At 38.6% G+C, this 25,165-nt stretch overlaps 2 protein-coding genes and 1 pseudogene across 3 annotated transcripts in view; 1 reads left to right on the top strand and 2 right to left on the bottom strand.

The window, feature by feature from the left end:
• Positions 1–19,347, top strand: part of ABRAXAS1 (abraxas 1, BRCA1 A complex subunit) — a 26,192-nt gene extending 6,845 nt beyond the window's left edge. The window contains exons 3-9 of one of the 2 annotated variants that reach the window (XM_003923971.4): positions 3,660–3,696; positions 8,273–8,339; positions 10,268–10,461; positions 11,504–11,623; positions 13,001–13,085; positions 16,368–16,482; positions 17,369–19,347. In XM_003923971.4, the coding sequence (XP_003924020.1) occupies positions 3,660–3,696; positions 8,273–8,339; positions 10,268–10,461; positions 11,504–11,623; positions 13,001–13,085; positions 16,368–16,482; positions 17,369–17,802 (1,052 nt within the window). In that variant the 3' untranslated portion in view covers positions 17,803–19,347. The remainder of the gene's footprint in view (positions 1–3,659; positions 3,697–8,272; positions 8,340–10,267; positions 10,462–11,503; positions 11,624–13,000; positions 13,086–16,367; positions 16,483–17,368) is intronic. The other variant, XM_074396382.1, reaches the window with a different exon arrangement.
• LOC104650722 (brain mitochondrial carrier protein 1-like) lies at positions 836–2,812 on the bottom strand (annotated as a pseudogene).
• MRPS18C (mitochondrial ribosomal protein S18C) lies at positions 18,876–25,165 on the bottom strand. The gene is made up of 6 exons (XM_003923972.4): positions 24,974–25,165; positions 24,149–24,204; positions 22,217–22,300; positions 20,834–20,891; positions 19,255–19,314; positions 18,876–19,166 (listed from the first exon to the last, which is right to left on the bottom strand). Exons 1-6 carry the CDS (start codon positions 25,071–25,073, stop codon positions 19,090–19,092), a joined length of 435 nt encoding a protein of 144 aa, XP_003924021.1. The 5' UTR covers positions 25,074–25,165; the 3' UTR covers positions 18,876–19,089.

Raw genomic sequence — 25,165 nt, 5'->3', positions numbered from 1 at the left:
GTCTAACTGCAACCTCTGCCTCTCAGGTTCAAGTGATTCTCCCTGCCTCAGCCTCCCAAATAGCTGGGATTACAGGTGCCTGTCACCACACCCAGCTAATGTTTGTATTTTTAGTAGAGATGGGGTTTCACCATGTTGACCAAGCTGATCTTGAACTCCTGACCTCAGGTGATCTGCCGGCGTCAGCCTCCCAAAATGCTGGGATTACAGGTGTGAGTCACTGGGCCCAGCCCCCTTGCTCTTGCCAACACTAGGTGTTATCAAATCTTTTAATCTTTGCCAAGTTGATAAGTGAAAAAATGGCATTTTAATTTGCATTTCTTAAGTACAAAAGAGGGTTTGCTTTTTCATATTTTTACTTTTTTTCTTGGTCTTTTTCTTTGAAAAGGATAGGCCTGTTCCATCTTTGACTGCATTAGTACTAGACTATTTTGCTTTTAGTGATTTGTAATCATATTACTTAAGGAAATTGGGCTTTTGTCTTATGTTTTATATATATGTTAATAGAGTTTATACTTTTTTTTTCTGCCAATAAATACTTTAATGAGAACCAAGGCCTGTAACATGTATAGCAGTAACCACCCTGGCCTCTGCCTTCTGCTCTAGCCCAAGTCTCGGGCTAACCAATTACATTTAACCCACATTTGGAAAGCAGACCGTTTTCAGTGTTATCCATCAGTATCCATTGTCATAGAAGACACCAATCTGGGGCTAGAGTCTCAATGTTAACACTTTGTCTCAGGGAAAAGCCAACATGGTAACACAAACATATAAGTAACTTTGACCCATCCTACTCTTCTTACATCAGGAGGTCCTTAGGAGACCAGTGGTTTGGTAAACACTTACAACTTCGTCAAATATATTTGAACACGGGAAAGGGGAAAATGAATAGAAAGGCTGGCAGGGCTGGGCTCACGTAGAATTCAGTCCTTAGATTTGAAGCCTCTTGAGCTGCTTATATGTAATTTAAAAAATGATGTTCCAGGGTCCAAGCCAAAGCCAGTTTGGCCAAAATTCTTTATAGAGTGCAAAAAAATCCCTCATGTTTCCACATCTTTAAAATAACATCCAAAGTGCCCTTGTACAGATCCACATGTCCCATGATTGCCCTCTAGGTCATCATGTAAGTGCATACCACATCAACCAGATTAGAGGCAAGAGCCCAAGCCAAACCACATGTAAAGCTGGAAACAAAGTGAGTTAAAATTGTGTCTCCCATCATTCCTGACAATATTAAGTGCTTCTTAGTAATGTCATAGACTGGTAGCTCTACTCCCACAATGACTTGCTCAGCATGCTGAGCAAGTTGGAACCACACCCCTCCACAGACCCCAGTGCCTTCCTGTTGGTATATATCGATGAAGCTGCCAATCATGCTCCCTTGGAACAAGCTTCCTTGAGCCTGCATTAGAATCTTTAGAACATAGGTGAGATTGGCTGTTGTGGAAGATATCACTCCTGACACTACCCCACAGCTCATGTTAATTAAAAGAGTTTCATCTTCTAAACATTCTACAAATAATTGCTTCAAGTTTTGGTAAATCTCAATTTTTTCTTTTCTTTTTTTTTTTTTGAGACAGACTTTCACTCTTGTTACCCAGGCTGGAGTGCAATGGCGCGATCTCAGCTCACTGCAACCTCCACCTCCTGGGTTCAGGCAATTCTCCTGCCTCAGCCTCCTGAGTAGCTGGGATTAAAGGCACGCGCCACCATGCCCAGCTAATTTTTTGTATTTTTAGTAGAGACGGGGTTTCACCATGTTGACCAGGATGGTCTCGATCTCTTGACCTCATGATCCACCCGCCTCGGCCTCCCAAAGTGCTGGGATTACAGGCTTGAGCCACCGCACCTGGCAAATCTCAATTTTAATGGTGCCATATTACACTTGTCTTAGCAAAGCAGGAGCAATTCCTGAATACAGAGCCAATACACCTTCCTCTTTCGGGTGTTTTACTGGAAACAAAGGGTGAAACATCCCTCTGTGTTTTGTTTCTTTTTGAAACGAACATCATTGCTTTGGCCTTGAACCTGAAATTGTGTTTTGGTAAGGTCCATAGGGGAGTTCCAAACTCAGCAATGATAGAGGCAAGGCCACCAAATACAAAGAGTTTCCAATTCACACCAGACATCTCATGGCTTACAGTGGTACTTTCCTGCTGCTGTTCAGGCTCATCGGACGACTAGGAAACTGAGGCTTCCACAGTCAGAAATGCCACCGCAGCACCAACCCAGAAGCGTTGAAACCCTGTAGTTTATAATTTTACTGTAGTTTTGTTGTTGTTGTTGTTGTTATTTTTCAGACACTTGAGTTTTAAAAGCAAGCCCTTTGTTGCCCTTGAATTGATTAACATTCTGCAAAGAGCAAATCAGACCATTCCAAAGGAGCTTGTATCAATGGCTGAGAGGTTTAAGGCACATCAACAGAAATTCTCAGAGAAATGGAAAGAAAAATGGAAAGACCTCAAGGAAGGCCCAAGAAGTTTCATTAATGTCTTCTGTACTATTATGGTAGATAATTCAAGATTTTTTTTAGAAATATAATAAGACCAGAAGTATTGGGCATACAGGCAGTGTGAAGAGAACAGACTGATTCTTAAAATAATAGTGTTTGAAAATGTAGAATTCAGTATTTTATACTTTAACAAAAGCAGAAGTATTTAAAAACAAGTCCTTTATAGCAATATAAGATTATTTTTTAAAAATTAAAAAATAGGCCGGATGCGGTGGCTCAAGCCTGTAATCCCAGCACTTTGGGAGGCCAAGGCGGGTGGATCACGAGGTCAAGAGATCGAGACCATCCTGGTCAACATGGTGAAACCCCGTCTCTACTAAAAATACAAAAAATTAGCTGGGCATGGTGGTGCGTGCCTGTAATCCCAGCTACTCAGGAAGCTGAGGCAGGAGAACTGCCTGAACCCAGGAGGCGGAGGTTGCGGTGAGCCAAGATCACGCCATTGCACTCCAGCCTGGGTAACAAGAGTGAAAGTCCGTCTAAAAAAAAAAAAAATTAAAAATTAAAAAATAGAAGTGAGCCCTTAGAGCATTAGTGTGCTACCCAAAGTATCTAACATGCTTCTGAGTATTTGATTTAATTAAGCAAATGTTTACTGAGCAACTACATTGTGGTATTAGGTACAGTGCTAAGCTCTAAGGTATTTGCTCAAATTATTTTAAATGTTGGATTCTCACAGATGTTTAAACAGGTAAAATCCAAGATCAACATATTCTTCCATTGCTTCGGTTAAGGAGATTTTCATCATTTTAAATTCCTTTAGAGGTAATTTTATTAATTGGGTAAATTTAGAACACAACCTTTTTAGATCTCAGTGAAAATGTGGCAACTTTGAATTTATCTTTTGTGTTGGAGTTATTAGACCATTGTTTAGAGGAAATATAGCATTGTGGTTCCAGATAAGGTTCTGGGTTTTGAACTCTGGCCCTACCACTGGATTGGGCAAGCCACTTATCTCTGTTTGCCTGTTATATATCATCTTTGAAAGGGGAATAATGATAGTATATGTTTCAGATTTTTTCTGAGGATAAAAATCAGATAATCAGTGGTAAAGTACTTCCTAGCATGAGGTAAAGGCTCAGTACGTATTATTCAAATGATTGTTAATTGAATTAATGTAATAACTAAAAATCCTTTTTTTTCCCAGACATTCAGAAATATATTCCATGCTATCAGCTTTTTAGGTAAGTACTGGTGCTAGTAAGAGTAAGTAAATGATCTATTGTGTAAATTACTTACTCTCTGCAGGTGAAATAGTTTTTAAAACTAACAGATTATCTTAATTATCAGCTATGCGTGGTGGTACGGATTAGACTGGAAAGGTTTTTTAAAATAGCTGAAAAATCACTTGTGCATTGTCAACCCTAGTAGTTCTTCTCTGTATTTATATTACTTTAAGCTGATCTTTATTACCTTTCCCAGGTACCAGTTTACCTAGAGGATTGCTTTTCCTTCACACACCCAGTCACCTCATTGCATATTATAAATTCAGTGAGGTGTTCTTGTACATTATCAATAGCAGCCCTTTTTTCTACCCTTTTATTCCAGCATATTTTAGCAACTTGTTCCTCACTTGTTGTATTTTTTAGTGTTATCTTTTGTCTGTTGGCTGGTTATGGTCTTTGTTTTTCTTTTTCAGACAGGTTCTCTGTCACCCAGGCTGGAGTACAGTGTTGTAAACACAGCTCACTGCAGCCTTGACCTTCTGGGCTCAGGTGACCCTCCCCACTTCAGCCTCTTAAGTAGCTGGGACCACAAGCATCAACCACCACACCCAGCTAATTTTTGTATTTTGGTAGAGACAGGGTTTTGCCATGTTGCCCAGGCTGGTCTCAAACTCCTGCGCTCAAGCCATCCTCCTTCCTTGGCCTCCCAAAGTGCTGGGATTACAGGTGTAAGCCACTGCATTCAGCTGGTTATGTTCTTTAACCCATTTCCTATTGCTTTTCTAGGGTGAAAACTTGCACTCAGTCCTACAGATAGTCATAGTACTGTTAGCTATAATGCATTGTATATTTTTTAGCTTTTTATTGAGTATAACAGACACATAGAAAAGTACACGAATGAATTTCACAAAGCAAACACATGTAATCATGTAACCATAGCATGGTATAGTTTTAATGAAATGGTTTTATGATTTAAATGGATCACACAAGAAAAATCAGCACAAGCAGCCTGGGCAACATGATGAAATACTGTCTCCACTAAAATTACAAAAGTTAGCCAGGAATGGTGGTGGCATGCATCTGTAGTCCCAGCTACTAGGAAAGCTGAGACAGGAGGATCACTTGAGCCCAGGAGACAGAGGCTACAGTGAGGTGAGGTCATGGCACTGCACTCCAGTCTGGGTGACAGAGCAAGACCCTGACTCCAAAAAAAAAAGAAAAGAAAAATCAGTGTAACTGTCTTACAGACTATCTACTGTGCACATCTTTGAAGTTGTATAAGAATTACAGTGGAACATATGGTTAAAGTGAGAAATAACTGTAGGAAATCGCAGAAAAAAGGAGCTTAGTATGGTCTTAAACTGCTATGCCAGGAAAAGGTACAGCTTCTATACTGCCATATGTGTAATGGATATACGAAAATATTTGTTAGATGACTGAGGAATTCTTAGTGGATACTCATAAAAAGGACTTTATTGAAGGATCCTGTGGACCAGCAAAAGAGTTAAAGGAAGAGTGAAAAGTGATTATCTTTTTCAACCACATTAATGATTAGACCAACTTAGTAGAGGCTAAGACCTGAAGAAACCATCTAAGTGATGAGAAACCAGTGCCTGAGCCTTTTAGCTCTTCTTACATGGTTGGGCGGGGTGGGGGCGCACACGAGGTGGGGACGGCATTAGGAGAGACATGTGAAATACCTCTCATTCAGAAAATAACTACATACTTCATTAAACAACATAAGAATAGGCCTGAAAAGTTCATGATTTAACCAAGGCCACAGATCTAGTTAATGGTAGAACACAAACTAGAAAAATAAGGATTTCTTGAGCTCTAATCCATCATCATACTATGCAGTTTCTTCCTCTTCTGGCTCTAATACAGGGGTTGCTAAAATAGAGCCTCATGACATGTTTTTATATGGCCCTGGATCTAAGACTGTTCACTATATTTTTAAGGGTTGTAAAACAAAGAGGAAAGATATGCAGTAGAGACTGGATATGGCTGTCAAAGCCTGAAATATTTTCTATACAGTCCTTCACAAAATGTTTGTTAACCCTGTGCTAAATAAATTGTGTATCAAACTTTTCCACTGAAATACACTGATTTGGTTACCTCAGAATTCTGGAGGAAGTACCGGCCTACTGAAACTAGGTGTACATATTTTTTTTTTTCTTTTTTTTTTTTCAGACAAGGCCTCACTCTATCAGCCAGGCTGGAGTGCAGTGGTGTGATCTCAGTTCACTGCAATCTCCCAACTCCCATGTTCCAGCAGTTCTCCCACCTCAGCCTCATGAGTTAGCTGGGACTACAGCCATGCACTACCATGCCTGGATAATTTTTTTTTTTTTTTTTTTTTTTTTGGTATTTAGAGATAGGGTTTCACCATGCTGGCCAGGCTGGTCTCAAACCCCTGACCTCAAGTGATCCACCCACCTCAGCCTCCCAAAGTGCTGGGATTACAGGCGTGAGTCACTGTGCCCAGCTTCTGAAACTTAAAGTCGGTTTTTTTTTTTGTTTGTTTTTTGTTTTTTTTTTTTTTTTGAGACGGAGTTTCACTCTTGTTACCCAGGCTGGAGTGCAATGGCGCGATCTCGGCTCACCGCAACCTCCGCCTCCTGGGTTCAGGCAATTCTCCTGCCTCAGCCTCCTGAGTAGCTGGGATTATAGGCACGAGCCACCATGCCCAGCTAATTTTTTGTATTTTTAGTAGAGACGGGGTTTCACCATGTTGACCAGGTTGGTCTCGATCTCTCGACCTTGTGATCCACCCGCCTCGGCCTCCCAAAGTGCTGGGATTACAGGTTTGAGCCACCGCGCCCGGCCTTAAAGTCGGTTTTTTAAAACTTATGCAAGTGGGTCATAGTGGCTCATGCCTATAGTTCCAGCACTTTGGGAGGCCAAGGTATGGGTGGATCACTTGAGCTCAGGGAGTTGGAGACCAGCCTGGGTAACATGGCAAAACTCCCTCTACAAAAAATACAGAAAGCTAGCTGGGCATGGTGACATGCCTGTAGTCCCAGTTAGTAGGGAAAGTGAGGTGAAAGGATTGCTTGAGGGCAGAGGTCAAGGCTTCAGTGAGCCCAGATCACACCACTGCACTCCAGCCCAGATGAAAGAGCGTGAGACCCTGTCCCAAAAACAATTAGGCAATTTGACATGAATTCTACATATCAGTTTCTGCATAAAATGCCACCCTCTTCATGTTCTCCCCAGAAACTTCACATAAACTTAGTGCTTCCACAGATGATGTACACTGTTATCCTATTGTTTCTTTTTTTTTTAACCTGATATGTAGCTATATCCTATTGTTAATCTTACCCTAATATACTGCTTTATTCTCTGATTTGAGGAACTCAGAAGTGGACTATTCTAGGAAAATATAGGAATAAATTCTTGTATTTAGAGAATTTCTTATATTTTCACATTGGAACTGTAAATAGACAAAATATTGTAAATATAAATAGACAACACAGTCTGCTCTGTTGCCCAGGCTGGAGTGCAGTCGTGTCATCTCATGTCACTACAAACTCTGCCTCCCAGGCTCAAGTGATCCTCCCACCTCCCTCTCCCTAGAAACTGGGATTACAGGCACACACCACCACCCCCTAGGTAATTTTTGTATTTTTTTGTAGATGAGGTTTTGCTACGTTGCCCAGGATAGTCTCAAATTTCTGGGCTGACGCCATCCACCTGCCTCAGCCTCCCGAAGTGATGAGCCACCATGCCCTGCCAAAAATTATAAAGCATTTTGCGTAACATATTTCACCATCATAGAAAATATTGTTGATCTTAATGAATGGTAAAAAGAAGAAAATATTATTTGCAGTCTCTGTTATTGGAAAGGAAAGAAAGTTGGAAGTAGAATCTTTTTTATGTATTTATTTATTTTATTTTTAGAGATGGGTTTTCACCATGTTGGTCAGGATGGTCTCGAACTCCTGACCTTGTGATCTGCCTGCCTTGGCCTCCCAAAATGCTGGGGTTATAGCCATGAGCCTCCGCGCCTGGCCTGGAAATAGAGTCTTTTAGAATTGTCTTTTGATTCTTCCTACGTCTTGGATATTCCAACTCCTGAGCAAAGACTAGTATTCTAAAGCAAAACCTATTTTCTTCCCCCACCTCAAAAAGTCCAGCCACCTCCCAAAATACATAGCTTTTGTAACTAGCAGTGAATAAATCGCCCTTTTGTTATTGTGCTTTATTACGGGTTATACATTCTTTTGTATGTATCAATGTTGTAAAAAATGTAAATGAGTAAAATGATTGAATTGTGAACTGGCTATGTGAACTTACATTTTAATGCCCGTGTTTCATGGATAGTTTATTGTTTTTGGTTCAAAAAAAATGATCCTCCAAATTTGTCTCTTAAGTTATTCCCTTTTCCTTTTCATTGCTTTATGGACTATGTTTCTACCACTTCAAGTCAATTTGAGAACTTTCTCTACTATTTATTTTAGGACTTCATCCAACAGCCAAATAGATATATGAACTTTGGATAGTTTGGGTTAGGAATAACTAAAATCTAAAATACTAATAACATTCTTTATATTTTTAGTATGTTCTGAAATACCTTTAATTTTGGCTTTTACAGCTTTTATAATTCTTCAGGTGAAATAAATGAGCAAGCACTGAAGAAAATATTATCAAATGTCAAAAAGGTATTCTCTGTCTTCCTTTTTTGGTGTTCTCTGCATTATTTTTGGTTCTTAAAAACACAGAGCACTTTGTTACAATTTTTAAGTGGTGTTTGACATCATGGTATCCTGTAAAGTAGGTAAGAAAAGGTTTGTTCTTCCTAGAAATTCAAAGGAGTTGCTCTGAAAATAAAACTAGTAATTAAAAATGTTAATTTTGTTCTCTTGACTAGTATATTAACATTAAAAATGTTAATTTTGTTCTCTTGACTAGTATATTAACATTGATCTCTTTCTCTTATATTTCCACCATACCCCTTCCAGCTATCATTTATTCCATGACCTAATCAGTTTGTTATTTTACTTAGCTGCAGTTTTTGTTTTTTTTGTTTGTTTTTTTGAGACAGAGTCACACTCTTGTCACCCAAGCTGGAGTGCAGTGGCGTGATCTCACCTCTACCTCCCAGGTTCAAGCAGTTCTCCTGCTTCAGCCTCCCGAGTAGCTGGGATTACAGTTGCCCGCCACCACGCCTGACTCATTTTTGTGTTTTTAGTAGAGATGGGGTTTCACCATGTTGTCCAGGCTGATCTCGAACTCCTGACCTCAGGTAATCTGCCTGTTTCGGCCTCCCAAAGTACTGGGATTACAGGTATGAGCCACCATGTCCAGCCTCAGTTATTATTTTTGATAGATACTGCAGGGATGTTTCCTATATAGCCTTGAATTTGAATCCTCTGCAACATAACTTCACGTTTGGTTAAAGTTGTTGAATAATCAAAATGGATTTTTTCCCCAAACACAAAATTTTTTCAAGGCATTACTTTTTCTCTGAAAACTCTCTGATTTGAAAATAAAAATAGAGGCCAGGCACGGTGGCTCAGGCCTGTAATCCCAGCACTTTGGGAGGCTGAGGCAGGCAGATCACCTGAGGTTGGGAGTTCGAGACCTGCCTGACCAACATGGAGAGAAACCCCATCTCTACTAAAAATACAAAATTAGCCAGGTGTGGTGGTACATGCCTGTAATCTCAGCTACTTGGGAGGCTGAGGCAGGAGAATCGCTTGAACCTGGGAGGTGGAGGTTGCAGTGAGCTGAGATCGTGCCATTGCACTCCAGCCTGGGCAACAAGAGCGAAATTCTGTCTCAAAACAAAAAGAAAAGAAAAATAGATTAATTGAAAGATGTTTCTTTCAAAAAACATGTTTAGCTGAAAATGCTTGGTTTTCTTTTTCCCAATTATTATTTGAATATTTAAAAATATACCTGTAAAAATGCCTTGTTTTTAAAAACCAACTTTAATTTCCTCAATTTCAATGTGCAAATATAAAATGTAGTCGCTGAAACTCACAGATCTGTAAGCAAAGCGGTTGCTTTTCTCTTTGTCTTAAGTAAAGGAGAATTATTTTCTGACTTAAAGGTTTAGTAATATTAACACATTTGCTTAGTATGTTGTAGTTTACAAAACCCTTTCAAGGATCTTAATCTTAAAACCTACTTTGTCGGGTAGGTGATATCATTCCCATATAAATTTTAGGTAAAAGCTGTAGGGTTCAGCTTAACTTATTTAACAAACCAAATATCAATACAGGCAATCAATTTGTTTTCAGGGAGTGATTGCCTTTTAAGTGAGTCAATGGCATTGATACTTCTTTCATTTAAATTTTGACTAAAGATTAAGACTGCAAGATAGCAAATGCTGTAAAAGAAACTAAAGGAAGTCAAGAATTTAATTCTTCCTTTTAATCTATATTGATCAAAATTATAGCCTTTTAAATGAATGAAAAGTAATTTGTGTTTATTTTACAAAAGTAAAGCATATGATAAAAGTGTATTCTTTGTTTATATATGCCCCAAATCTAAATATTAAGCCATTTTAAGGTTGTTTAATTATAATAGTAAGACATATAATTGTAACTATTAAGATGTATATCCTTTTTTTTCTATATTTCAGAATGTGGTAGGTTGGTACAAATTCCGTCGTCATTCAGATCAGATCATGGCTTTTAGAGAGAGGCTGCTTCACAAAAACTTGCAGGAGCATTTTTCTAACCAAGACCTTGTTTTTCTGCTATTAACACCAAGTATAATAACAGAAAGCTGCTCTACTCATCGACTGGAACATGCCTTATATAAACCTCAAAAAGGGTAAATATTGGCCAGTCACTGGCTGTTAAACTATTAGAAAAATATACCTACTATTTCGTATTTTTTGCCACTTAGAAAGTGTTTTCATATATTGTCACATCAGATTGTCACAATAACCCTCAGAAGTAGATCTTGCCATCTGTTAATTATAGGTAGGAAAATAAAAGTCAGATAAGGAAATTAGGAGCCCAGTGTGGAATGATGACTTGTATTCTAGCACTGAAGGGGATTTGCTCTTATTTACTATTTAATGTGGAAAAAAATTGTTTTATATTGATAAAGGATATAATTTAGAATTTAAGCCTAGATACTTGAGCAGCTTTTCTGTAACTGAGCAAAGAAACAAAGTAGTTCTTGATGGTACACTGAAATGAGTCTAACCAGGAACCCCCCACAGGTTGTATATAGGAAACTATATTTTCATGGAATGTGAGAATTAAGTTAAAAGAGTACCAACTAAGAATAATTTTATTGTTCATGGAAGATAGGGTAAATCTCAACATTAATACTGCCTTATTTATACATGTACTAATCAAAGGAGCCATTAAGCTGTTTTTCCACACCATTGTACTAAGCACATTTCACAGCTTTACATGCCATCTGGGCCCAGTGTGGTGATCCATGCCTGTAATCCCAACACTTTGGGAGGCCAAGGTAAGAGGATCACTGGGCAACATAAAGAGACCTCATTGCTATAAAAAACTTAAAAATTAACCGAGTATGGTGATGGGCACCTGTAGTCCCAGCCTCCTAGGAGGCTGAGGCAAGAGGAATGCTTGAGCCCAGGAAGTTGAAGCTGCATTGAGCTGTGATCACACTACTGCACTGCAGCCTGGGCAACAGAGTGAGACCCTGTCTCAAAAAACAAACAAATAAAAACCAGTTGTCTCAAGTCAGTAAATTATATTTTGGATAAATAGTAAAGAATGGGTTGGGGAGTGTGTTTTTTTAATTTTGCAAGGGACAAGTAGTCTATTCTAGCAGTTAGACACTAATCTTTCTCTGCATTCTAAATTTATACTCTAAAGTTTTATTTTGTCAGCCTTTTTCACAGGATACCTTTAGTGGTTGCCAATCTGGGCATGTCTGAACAACTAGGTTATAAAACTGTATCAGGTTCCTGTATGTCCACCGGTTTTAGCCGAGCAGTACAAACACACAGGTAAGATTCAACTGCTTTCTCACAAAACTTATATTCATCTTTGAAATTAATTTTCTTATTTCTTAAACAACAGCAGAATAAAAATGAAAGGGAAAACTAATTCATTACTCAAGTAAACTAAGATGTTTTTACCTTCCCCTATTCCTGTTAATACTTGTCTACTTACAAGATACAAAAAAGGTTGTGGTTAGTCTAGGCCTGGTGGCCCACACCTGCCGCTGAGGCAGAAGGATCACTTGAGCTTAGGAGTTGGAGACCAGCCTGGGCAACAGAGCAAAATCCCATCTCTACAAAGAAATTAAGAAAAAAAAAAAAGTAGTGGGAGGAACTTGTTGCATGTCCTGTAAAGTTTAACGTATCTGTTCTATATTAGAATAAGTGTATAGACTAAAAATTATAATTTTCTAAGGCAGTGGTTCAGATTAAAGGTGTGAAATCAGATATTTGTAAAAATCAGACTTTAGCCAAGACTCAGTCACACTATAGGCTGCTTAGATACAACTTTTTTTGTGGCCATTAAGGAAGTAATGTCAAAAACAGCAACATTGGTCCTACAAGATACCTATTAGAGTGTAAACTTTATGAGAATAAGGACCTTGTTACTGGATGGAAAGTCTTGATTGTTGTCAAAAAAAAAAAAGAGTGGGGAAGAAAGAATAAGGACTTAGGTTTTACTTACTTTTGTGTCCCCACAGTGCTAGCAGTATAAAAGCTGAATACCATATTTCATTGATCCTCAGATGCACATTTTTCATATTTATCTCTGAAATTCGGATGTCTTACAAATCATGCCTTCTTAGAATTACTTTTTTCTTTCATGGATCATAAAATAATGATGCCTCTTTCAATTAACAGTAACTTAAATTCAGTAAAATATTTTTAAAAATTGACTCTGGTTCCCATTGCCAATAAAGAGACTTTTTTTTCTTTCTTCAGTTTTTGTTTTTGTTTTTTTTTTTTTTAAGATGGGGTTTCACCATGTTGGCCAGGCTGGTCTTGAACTCCTGACCTCAGGTGATTCACCCCCACCCCCCACCCAACCTTGGCCTCCCAAAGTGCTAGGATTACAGACGTGAGCCACCACACCTGGCCTCTTCCTTCAATTTTTATCTATTTTTATGCAATCTTCCTCCATCTTCACCTTTTTGGGATACCTGGCAATAGTACTTAGGAGGCTAAAAAATTTGCTAATGTGAAGATCAATGAAGTAGGTTTTGTGGTTGGTTTTTCTGTATACACAGAGATGACAAAATTATGGTTCCTACAAAACCACTAAAAAGAATCTTCCATTTGCTCCTTGACTACGAATAAGTTTTTCACCTTATCATTAAAATGAGTTTTGTGTATTTGCCTGAGGAAGTGGTAATTTTTTTACAGCTCTAAATTTTTTGAAGAAGATGGATCCTTGAAGGAGGTACATAAGATAAATGAAATGTATGCTTCATTACAAGAGGAATTAAAGGTAAGTTAACATATCAAACACTTCAGCCACTTCTAGATAGAGTTCATATCAAATTAATGACTTACATTTTTTAGGGATAACCTGACATCTTGATTAGATTAATACAGTTCTGAGTTACTTAATGAGGGGTATACCTTCTGAGAAATGTTATTAGGCAATTTCATCATTGTACAAATGTCATATACTTACATAAACCTATATAGTGTATGTATTTTTACTTATAGTTTCACATGTCCCCAAGTCATTACTGAATATCAGTCATTTACCCTATTTGATCTGTAATGCCAATATCAAGTGCTATATATCAGCTTTCTGTATGTGCTCCATTATAATCTTGTGACCCCATCATAGATGCTGTCCCTTGTTCAACAAGATGTTATTTCTTTTTTTTTTTTTTTTGAGACGGAGTTTCGCTCTTGTTACCCAGGCTGGAGTGCAATGGCGCGATCTCGGCTTACTGCAACCTCCGCCTCCTGGATTCAGGCAATTCTCCTGCCTCAGCCTCCTGAGTAGCTGGGATTACAGGCATGTGCCACCATGCCCAGCTAATTTTTTTGTATTTTTAGTAGAGATGGGGTTTCACCATGTTGACAAGGATGGTCTTGATCTCTTGACCTCTTGATCCACCCGCCTCAGCCTCCCAAAGTGCTGGGATTACAGGCTTGAGCCACCGTGCCCGGCCGAGATGTTATTTCTTTAGCTTCACTGACTGAGATATATTTCTTTAGCTGTGTAACAAAGATTGCAATCTCTGGCTTACAACAACCATGGTTTGGTCTTGCTAATATTGTATCTTGGCTGTAGCTCTATTCCTTTTCTGAATGTCATCTTCATCCAAGATCCAGGCTAAAGGAGCAGCCCTTATTTGGGATATGTTCTCATGGCATAAGGCAAAGAGTAAGAAAGCTAGTGGAAATTCAAAACAGCTCTTAAAACTTTGCTTAAAAAAGCCATGTCACTTCCACTCACATTTCATTGGACTGAACACATCACATAGTAATAGGCAGGGATATGTAATCCTTCTTACACAATAGAGGGAAGTATACTTGGGAACAACACAACAGTGTTAGGTTCTATTTCATGAATCAGTTCAGGTCCTTTGAGAACTAGATGTCAAGATGGGGATTATAAGTGCAGAAGATTTATTGGGCCTGAGAAGGATAAAGAGGAAGCAAAAAGAGGCAGGAAGAGCCTTTAGAAAACACTGCAAGTCTGACCCCTGAGAAAGGAGAGGGGGATCAGAGGACACTGGTTAGGAAGAGTCTCAGACTGCACTGCCATTTTAAGAAAGTTCTACTAGGCTGATGGGGAGTCCTTGAGCAAAGTTGCCCCAAAATTGTTCTGTAGGCATGGACATGCACTAATACCTGCACTGTGCTCAGTCATTGGCTAGGAACAGCCCAGAGTGGCTTAAGAGCAAACACAGTGGTACATCCAAAGCTGGGGCTAAGTCAGCTATGCTTCCCCCAGTTGGAGATCTAAGGAGTATATTTCCATGGCTACCATACCATACTCATCAGTAGAGCACACTAACAGAAAAGCAGTTGAAACATTTTGATTCATATTATACTATTTGTCCATATGAATGATACAGGAATTTTAGATGGTAGAAACAGAGCGAGAGTCAGTCTCAAAATAAAAAAAAAAAAAACCAACTTGGGTTAAAATAGAGAATGTAGAGGTATATCATAGGAACTGTAGACAGAAAGCAGCTGAACTTTAGTAAGGAATTGGAACCAGGAGCTAGAATGCCAATAGAACTTTCTGTTTCTGCACATTGCTATCCTTCCAGACCTTTTTGTTTCTTCATCCACTTGCAGGGCAGAGAACAGCCAGCCCACAGTTCCTGCATTTAGATCTCTTTTAGAACATAGGATTTTCCAGTTGGCTATGTAATACCTTCAAATTGCCAGGCAAGAATCTAATTGTTTCTACTTGGGTCAGCTAGGGTGAAAGGTGGGTACAGAGGTTACTGGCAAACTGTTATGTCAGGGCAAAAATGTTCATAAAAAGTAGGCTTGGCAGACATCCTAAAAAGTCTCTACTAAAACAGGCAAAACAACTATTACCCTACAATTGGAAATAAGTTTTGTGTTTTTTATTTAATATTCTCCCCTTTCCCAGTTGTTTCATGTTATACTAAGAAACATCATCTTATATAGATTTTTGTTGTTACTAAGATACATTCCCAAATGGAATTATGGGGTCAAAGATTATTGGTCTTGATACTTTTTTAAATTTTTTGAGACAGAGTCTTGCAGGCTGGAGTGCAATGGCATGATCTCAGCTCACTGCAACCTTCGCCTCCTGGGCTCCTGCCTCAGCCTCCCGAGCAGCTGGGACTACAGGCACACACCTCCATACCCGGCTAATTTTTTGTATTTTAACAGCGACGGGGTTTCGCCACGTTGCCCAGGCTAGTCTCAAACTCCTGAGCTCAGGTGATGCACCCATCTCAACTTCCCAAAGTGCTAGGATTACAGGCATGAGCCACCACACTTGGGCCAGTATTCATACTTTTAAAACTAAAGACAGGCAGAACTGGTCTGCTTTTCAAAAGCAGTTTCTCTTACAGGAAAAAAATCTTCAATAGTATCCCTTCATAATAGTAAGATACAGTCACTTTGTTTTTACTTACTGTTTCTTAGTGTTAAATGTATGTATCTGTATTTTTTGTTCCAAAGTAAGTTAAATTTTTTCCTTTATTTTTGAGATGAGGTCTCACTGTATCACCCAGGCTAGAGTGCAGTGGCGCAGTTTCGGCTCACTGCAACCTCCGCCTGCTGGGCTCAGGCAGTTCACGTCTCAGCCTCCTGAGTGTCTGGGACTACAGTCATGCATCACCACACCTGAATAATTTTTTATATTTTTAGTAGAGATGGGGTTTTACCATGTTGCCCAGGCTGGTCTTGAACTCCTGAGCTAAGGCAATCTGCCTACCTCAGCCTCCCAAAGTGCTAAGATTACAGGTGTGAGACATCATGCCTGGCCCATGAGTTAATATTTCAGTTCATTTCTGTGTATTTTCAGCGAAGTAACTGGCATGATAAAAACTGTATAAATGAGAAGTTACTACATCTGAAAAAGCATTTTATAACCTATAAGGCTTGTTTATAACCTACGAGTGCTTGTTACTGAGGTCCTCCAGAAAATAAAATTTATATAAAAGCAAAGTTTTTGGCATTATATACCGCCAATGATTTTATATTATTTGTGAATCTAGATCGTATTAGTTCAGAGCTTGAAATCTTATTTATGCTCTTAAATTATTTTATTTTGCAGAGTATATGCAAAAAAGTGGAAGACAGTGAACAAGCAGTAGATAAACTAGTAAAGGATGTAAATAGATTAAAACAAGAAATTGAAAAAAGGAGACGAGCACAGATTCAGGCAGCACGTAAGTAAAAAATTAACACATCTCAGCCTGGCTCAGTGGCTATAATCCCAGAGGCCAAGGTCAGTGGATCACTTAAGGTGAGGAGTTAAAGACTAGCCTGGCCAACCTGGTGAAACCCCATCTCTACTAAAAATGCAAAAATTAGCCAGGCATGGTGGCCCGAGTCTGTAATTCCAGTTACTCAGAAAGCTGAGGTGGCAGAATCCCTTGAACCCGGGAGGCGGAGGTTGCAGTGAGCCAAGATTGTGCCACTGCACTCTAACCTGGGCGACAGAGCCAGACTTATTAAAAAAAAAAAAAAAATTAACACATCTCTCCTTTCTGTGCTTTTTATTATTATTATTATTTTTTTTTGAGATGGAGCCTCCCTCTGTCACCCAGGTTGGAGTGCAGTGGTATGATCTCAGCTCACTGCAACCTCTGCCTCCTGGGTTTGAGCAATTTTCCTGCCTCAGCCTCCCAAAAAGCTGGGATTACGGGTGCCCACCACCATGCCCACCCATTTTTTGTATTTTCAATAGAGACAGGGTTTCACCATGTTAGCCAGGCTGGTATTGAACTCCTAACTTAAAGTAATCCACCCACCTCAGCCTCCCAAAGTGCCGGGATTATAGGCATGAGCGACTGCACTCGGCCCTTTCTTTGCTTTTAAAGAACATAATACTATAGTAGCTATATTGCTGACATGAAATAACACAACTTTAATTTTATCTTAGAATACTGTGGTGTATAAATTAGAATTTAAAATTATGTATGTTATTATCACTTTAGAGAATTTGATACAACTGTTAGTAAATCCTTTTGACTTAATTTTACTTACAAATAGTTAATTTTAAGCTTCGTAGAAGAAATGTTGTATGTTGAACTATTATTCTATTTTGTTTAGGAGAGAAGAACATCCAAAAAGACCCTCAGGAGAACATTTTTCTTTGTCAAGCATTGCGGACCTTTTTTCCAGATTCTGAATTTCTTCATTCATGTGTTATGTCTTTAAAAAATAGACATGTTTCTAAAAGTAGCTGTAACAACCACCACCATCTTGATGTAGCAGACAATCTGACCTTAATGGTAGAACACACAGACATTCCTGAAGCTAGTCCAGCTAGTACACCACAAATGATTAAGCATAAAGCCTCAGACTTAGATGACAGATGGCAATTCAAGAGATCACGGCTGTTAGATACACGAGACAAGCCATCTAAAACAGATAGTGACGGTAATAACCAAGAAAAAGCATCGAAAATGAGCAGCCCAGAAACAGATGAAGAGATTGAAAAGATGAAGGGTTTTGATGAATATTCACGGTCTCCTACATTTTGATCCTTTTAACCTTAAAAGCGTTTTTTTGTTTTTGTTTTTTTTTTTTAATTTGGCTGATGTGTAAAGCCAAACTTTTCTATTTTTACTATGGTGGAGCTACTTGCAGTAATCCAGATTTCATTTGTTTTCACTATGTTCACCTGTTTGCAGTAATATACAGCTAAGTCTTAGTGCATTTATTTTACAAAGTACTTTTTCAAACATCAGATGCTTTTATTTCCAAACCTTTTTTCACCTTTCACTAAGTTGTTGAGGGAAAGGCTTACACAGACACATTCTTTAGAATTGGAAAAGTAAGACCAGGCACAGTGGTTCACACCTGTAATCCCAACACTGAGGGAAGACAAGGCAGGAAGATTGATTGAGGCCAGGAGTTAGAGACCAGCCTGGGTAATGTACTGACCCTCTCTGTTAAAAAAGAAAAATATTGGAAAAGCAAGAATAGCCTTATTTTCACAATTTGGAAAGAAATTTATATGAAAATTTAAGTCATTAAAATTCTTAAGTGGTAATTTTTTATAAGCACATTATGGCTAGAGTTGCCAGATAAAATGCTGGATACCACGCAATAAATTTGCAAAATGTGATCTAAAATTTAAATTTGTCCTACATTTGTACTTGCTAAATTTGGCAGCCTTAATTATTACACAACTATAACACAACACAAACAGTAATCTCTCCTCTAGTTTAGAGTCCTCTGCATGAAATTTAGCAAATCCATAATTTTGAGTTCAGTATAAGCCTGGTAATCCAGTGTGTTTGGGATAGGCCAGGGAACTCAGAACTGATACCTATATACATAGATGTCTATCACATTCAATGTCTGTTAGGCCTAAATCATCTCTTTATGTAAAAGACACTACTGGTTTGAGGATAGACTTATCTAGGAATATTTTGTCCTCCTTTGACAGCACCACTATCTGTCCCAATGTAACATTTCTACAAAGGGAAGATCGCTTAACCAGGCATACTTAGATTTGCTAGTTCGAATATCATTCTGAGCAGTTTTAACTCCATTCAGCTGAACAGTATGTTTTTCTATGAGCTACTTGGGGACCAGATATAAATGACAATCACACAGAACCACTTTTATTCAACATGTAAAATGTGATGAGTGTTAACATTTTAAATAAGTGATGTGCTTAATGGACACTGGTATGAAGGGGCAGTGTCATTCCTTACCTCACTACTGAAACACTTTTCTATCCAAAGGTTGGTTTGAGTCAGTATTGGCATCATACAACCATGTATTGTAAGGTAAGTTTATTGGTGGTAACGTGATAGAATTTATTCCCGATATCTGATATTGCAAACTTTAGGGTCCTTGAGATATGCAGGATCCTTGTATGTAACTGGCATAAACCCTGTAAAGAGATAAGTAAAGTTCTTGACAAAACATAATGAGCAAACTTTCAGCTAACTCAATTCAGTTGTTGAGGTGCTCTTTCTTACCCAATACTTGAGCTCTCTTAATTGCTTTTGTGATTTCTTTCTGTTTCTTCCCACAAAGACCTGTAAAATAAAAAATAATCTTATTCATAAAAAGTGTCAGTATTTAAAGTTCACCTTTTTTTTTTTTTTTTTTTTTTTTGAGACAGAGTCTTGCTCTGTCACCCATGCTGGAGTACAGTGGCATGATCTTGGCTCACTGCAACCTCCACCACCCAGGCTCAAGCAATTTTCCTGCCTCAGCCTCCTTAGTAACTGGGATTATGGGCATGTGCCACCAGGCCCAGCTAATTTTTTGTATTTTTAGTAGAGACGGGGTTTCACCATATTGGCCAGACTGGTCTTAAACTCCTTACCTCAGGTGATCCACCCACCTTGACCTCTCAGAGTGCTGGGATTACAGGTGTGAGCCACAGTGCCTGGCCTCACACCAATTTTTAAAGTCAAGGATTGGTAAATCGTTTTCGTCAAGGGCCAGAATAATAATAATGCAGATTTTGTGGGCCGTACAGTCTCTATCACCATCACTCAACTCTACTGTTATAGCACAAAAACAACCATATGGCACTACGTAAACAAAACTACAAAAACAAGTAGGGTTGGGTGCAGTGGCTCATGCCTATAATCCCAGCGCTTTGGGAGGCCAAGGCAGGCAGATCACCTGGGGTCAGGAGTTCAACATCAGCCTGGCCAATATGGAAAAATGCTGTCTCTACTGAAAATAAAAAATTAGCCAGGCACCTGTAATCCCAGCTATTCAGGAGGCTGGGGCATGAGAATCGCTTGAACCCAGGAGGCAGAGGTTGCACTGAGCTGAGATTGTGCCTCTGCACTCCAACCTGAGAGTGAGACTACATCTCAAACAAACAAAAAAAAAGTGGCATTTGTATGCTTTTTTTTTTTTTTTTTTTTATGATGAATCCGATCAAGAAAAAAGGGACAAGTCAGATTTGGCCTATGGGCCATAGTCTGCTCATACCAAGTTTAAGTAGCAATCTAGGAATGAGTATAGGATATTCCAAAACATCAGGAAACAGTTTTTTTGTTTGTTTGTTTTTGTTTTTTTGAGATAGAGTTTCGTTCTTGTTACCCAGGCTGGAATGCAATGGAGCCACCTCGGCTCACCGCAACCTCCGTCTCCTGGGTTCAAGCAATTCTCCTGCCTCAGCCCCCCGAGAAGCTGGGACTACAGGTGTGCGCCACCATGCCCAGCTAATTTTTGTATTTTTAGTAGAGACGGTGTTTCACCATGTTGACCAGGATGGTCTCGATCTCTTGACCTCGTGATCCACCCGTCTCAGCCTCCCAAAGTGCTGGGATTAGTGAGCCACCGCGCCCGGCCCAGAAAACAGTTTTTAAAGGCTAAGTTTTCTATATAGTTAAACTCTGCATAAGACAGCAAAATAATAATCCTTTTGGCCTAAGAGGCTTTTTTCAGAATACCTAGCTCTAGTCCCTCTAGTATCTGATCTAATAGTAATTTACAGCACAATTTGAAAATTTGACAGTTTTCTTAAATGACAGAAGTAGACTGGTATCATTCTTATCTGCATTTAAATTCCCATGATAAAAAACAAAATACCTGTAATGTGCCTTCCATAAATGCATCCAGTAAATGGAGAAACAAACTGGGACAAAAGCTGTTTTGGCGTTTTATTTGGAGGGAAAAAAAAATATTTGTTATTTATTCCTAAATGTGTAAATTTCAAAAAAACAGCCTTCAAGTTATATAAAGCATTACTAAATTTCAGACACATTTCATAAAATATGAGAAAAAATATTGCTATCCATCTTATCTTCTGAAGTAATATTTTCTATCTAGTGTATCAAAAGTCTATATATAATTAAATAGCAGATTAATCAGCATATTCATTCAATGCTAAATCTGTTTTCTTGACTTCTGCAGAGACCTTTCTAAAACACTGCTGAAACGAGCTACTAAAAAATTTCATCTATCAGGACAGGCTATCACATTACCCTCTGATAATCATTAAGACAAATTACCAGAGGGTAGTGAGATTTTCAGGAGGTACAAGTATACCAGGCATTTGCTGTAATTGATGTTTTATTAATTTAAATACTTCTTTAGAACTTTCTAGGTGCTAGTCATTGTTCTTGGCACTTTGCATAATCTTCCTAGTATGTGTGTTTTTGTAATTTCTTGGTTTTCCCTCAAAGGCAGCTATCACCTTACACTACTGTCAATATACGGAATTGGGTTTTGTTTTGTTTTGTTTTGTTTTGTTTTTGAGACAGTTTCACTCTTGTTGCCCAGGCTGGAGTGCAATGACATGATTTTGGCTCACTGCAACCTCCGCCAGGTTCAAGTAATTCTGCCTCAGCCTCCCAAGTAGCTAGGATTACATGCATGTGCCACCACGCCCAGCTAATTTTTGTATTTTTAACAGAGACAGGGTTTCACCAAGTTGGCCAGGCTGGTCTCAAATTCCTGACCTCAGGTGATCCACCGGCCTTGGTCTCCCAAAGTGCCAGGATTACAGGTGTGAGCCACCACGTCCAGCCAATATATAGAATTCTAGTGCTATTCACTTCCTCCAAATCTGAACTTCTAACTTGCTGAGAGTTAGACAAGAGATAATATGTGAAGCAGTGATATGGATGGTGAGTTAAAGAGATCAGCTTCACCAGATGAGCTTTTTCCAAAGTTCTGGCCCTCACCAATTGAGAATCACCACCATAGTGAGCTATTAAAATGTTTGGGGCAGTTAAAAAAAAAAAAAGAAAAGAGTGGAAATAATAGTAAATGAGGGAGAGCCAAGGTGCTTTTACTTGAATAAAGCAGAAATAAACTTATACATAGAATTATAACCAGATTTGAAATTTGAAGTTACGGAAACAGTTACCTGTACAAAAGCCTGCTATAAACTGACTTGATTCTCTTTAAGCAGATCTATCAGAAGCAAAATCCTAAAATAAAGAATAGTTAAGTAAAACCAGATCTCACCTGTACATTCTTATAATCTACACGCTTTCCACACAAGATACACTTCTTAAGTGGTTCTTTATAAGGGTTTTCCATTGGAATGGGCTAGGAAAAAAAAAAATGGAAAGTCTGAGAATAGGATGTGTTCATTCTGAATTTTAAAAGGTTACTATTCTACGTTCAAATCCATTCAAAGGATTAGTTATACCTTTCTTATGGTGTACATATTTTGTACAAGTACTTCATTTTGTTTCAGTTTAGCCTATAAATTAACTCATGGGAAGATTCTGGAATAAAGTACAATCTTTGTAGAATAAGGGTTTATGGCAGAAAAATAAAGTGTGTCTGATAAGAAAGTGATTGTTTCAATGCTTTGCCCAGATTGTAGATAACAAAAAAAAATTTTAGATAACATGCCATTCTTAAATGAGTGCAATCCCTAATTTATCCATCCCCATGTCTCTATCTGAAGTATTTTATCATTATTTTTATACACAGATAATGGCCCAAGACTTACTATAATAAAAGTTTCTTTATCATCCCAGACTACTATATAAGTTTGTATCCACCTTTTTGGCTTTTCTGTTATCACTGTTGCCTCTAATGCTTCTGTCACAGTGCCTTCCTCCTACTGTCAGTATGGCTGTCTCCAGGATGGAGGTTCTTAACCTAGAAATGGCTTTTGAAGCCCATGACTCCCTGTAATTGTATGCAAAATTTCAAATGAATGGGACTGTGTGCCTTTTTCTGTGGAGAGGATCCATAAATTTGATTAGAGACAAAGTGGGATTTATGAACTAAAAAGAATAAAGTCCCTTTTTAAAGTACAGTGGGTGGACTGATTACCAAGACACATGCTCAGAGAAACTAGACAAGTTCTTTTGTTTTTTCCAATTCCTCCAAAATTTCCAATTTACATTCAGCTCACATGACTACATTCCTCCTCAGCTCTGTGCAAGTGCTTTGTATAGTCTTAGTGTCAAATTACCTTTGTATATAGTAGGAACCTTTGCTTTCAAGTCCATGCTAATACATTAAACTCATAAAAATATACCAACAGGTTAGAATAAACTGTATTTAATGTCTTGGTGTAAAACTTTAATTTTGATTTTTTTTTTTTTTTTTTTTGAGCCGGAGTCTCACTTTGACACCCAGGCTGGAGTGCAACGGCGTGATCTTGGCTCACTGCAACCTTCACCTCCCAAGTTCAAGCAATTCTCCTACCTCAGCCTCCCGAGTAGCTGGGATTACAGGCATGCACCACCACATCTAGCTAATTCTTTTGTATTTTTAGTAGAGATGGGGTTTCACCATATTGGCCAGGCTGGTCTCAAACTCCCGACCTTGTGATCTGCCCGCCTCAGCCTCCCAAAGTGCTGGGATTACAGGCATGAGCCACCACACCAGCCTTGATCCCTAATTTCTTAAGGCAGCCTTCCAAAAGTGATGAATGAAACATAAATAGGGAAAAAATGTGAATTCAAAATGGGGACGAAAGCCAACCTACAGCTAAGCATTGTACAGTCTCTTTTCAGTTATCTAAAATTCTACTCACCCAAACTACCTTTAAAAATTCCTAAATCATTTGCTTACAGACAGCTACATAAAAAAAGTGGTGATAAATTTGAGAATAATAAAAAAATAAAAAATAAAAAAAATTCCCAAATCACGTATTCTTAAATTTAAGATCTAGGAAGAAAAATATGGTATTATAGCAGCTTTGCTTCTTGCAAAGTAGGGGAAACTAGGAATTCCCTCACTTCAAAACTCACTTAACTGACACCAATTCATCATAATTTCTGAATTCAGAGTAATTATTATCTAATTGTTTTGTCCTACAGCAGAACTCTATTCAAGTGGCTAAAATAAAAGATGTTAGAGTCCAATATCAATTCTCATTTAAAAATTATAATTTGGTCATATTTGCAAGTGCCTTAACAGAAAAATTCTTACCAGGTCCTCATTGCTGGATACCTGTTTATATTGTGAACAACCTCTTCTCCACAGCACTGCGATTAAACAGAAACAGCAATTAACCATTTCTTTTTCTAAGGTGAATAGCTAAAGATTTTTGTTTTTATGGAGACAGTATAAATTAAGGGACACAATATGAAAGAATGGTTTTATATGCATTACATTCAGAATGACTGTTAAGTACCTTTAATTTATATTTGGGACAGAGTAAGACTTAACATGGGTGTGCATTCCAGGACTTTGGGGGGAAAGCACGTTTTCCCGCCCATACAACCATTCATCTGCTCTCTTTCTGACATTTATTCCCTTCATTCCATGGTTAGAGAAAATGCTTAATGCAAATTCTTACAGGAGAAGCAACAAAATGGCACTGCCATACCAAAAAGAAAATGAGTAACAGACCCGTCCCAGAGATAACTTGTAGAGAAGCACAGAGAAGATAAAATTGCACAAATACAGATGTGAAGACCTCTGTCACAATTTCGCTCTGTTTGGGAAACTTAGACATCTGGAATTTGCTGCTGGGCGATTGTGGAAATGTCCCTTCCTCGCTAAGATTATCCAGAGATCTCTGCTTCTTTTTTAAGAACCACTCCAACTTCCTCATACGTTTAAATACTTTAAAGGAGTGGATTAGACGACAGTAAAACTAGCCATGGGCAGTTACAGATTCCCATCCATCTTGAAGAAATTTAATCGCCTAGAAACCAGAGTCTTTTTGATAACAGTGACGACTCCACCAACCATTAGGACTAAGGTCATGCCTGCAACGCTACAATGGAGCATAGGATATGGAGATTTTACCCGTGTGAATCCCGGGATATGTAAGGCTGGCAGCAGCCGTTACCAGGTATGTCAACTTCTTCCTCCCTAGACCACCGCAAACAGCAACCACAGTGGCCATGATTCCTCGTTTCTTCCACTTCCTTTAGTTCCAAGTCGTTCCGAAAGGTCCCTTCCGGTGCTCTTCCCCTGTTGGCTTGAGTACCCAGTTCA

The sequence above is a fragment of the Saimiri boliviensis genome, chromosome 3, assembly GCF_048565385.1.
Source record: "Saimiri boliviensis isolate mSaiBol1 chromosome 3, mSaiBol1.pri, whole genome shotgun sequence".
Lineage (NCBI taxonomy): Eukaryota > Metazoa > Chordata > Mammalia > Primates > Cebidae > Saimiri > Saimiri boliviensis.
The sequence above is the reverse complement of the archived record's forward strand: the minus strand, read 5'-3'. Positions and strand labels throughout refer to the sequence as shown.

Excerpts from the sequence above, each read along its gene's own strand:
- MRPS18C (XM_003923972.4), bottom strand. The coding sequence starts at position 25,073 with ATGGCCACTGTGGTTGCTGTTTGCGGTGGTCTAGGGAGGAAGAAGTTG. Across the intron at positions 22,301-24,148 it reads TATCCAGCAATGAGGACCTG|CCCATTCCAATGGAAAACCC; the intron begins GTAAGAATTTTT and ends TTTTTTTCCTAG. Across the intron at positions 19,315-20,833 it reads TTATGGAAGGCACATTACAG|GTCTTTGTGGGAAGAAACAG; the intron begins GTATTTTGTTTT and ends TTTATTTTACAG.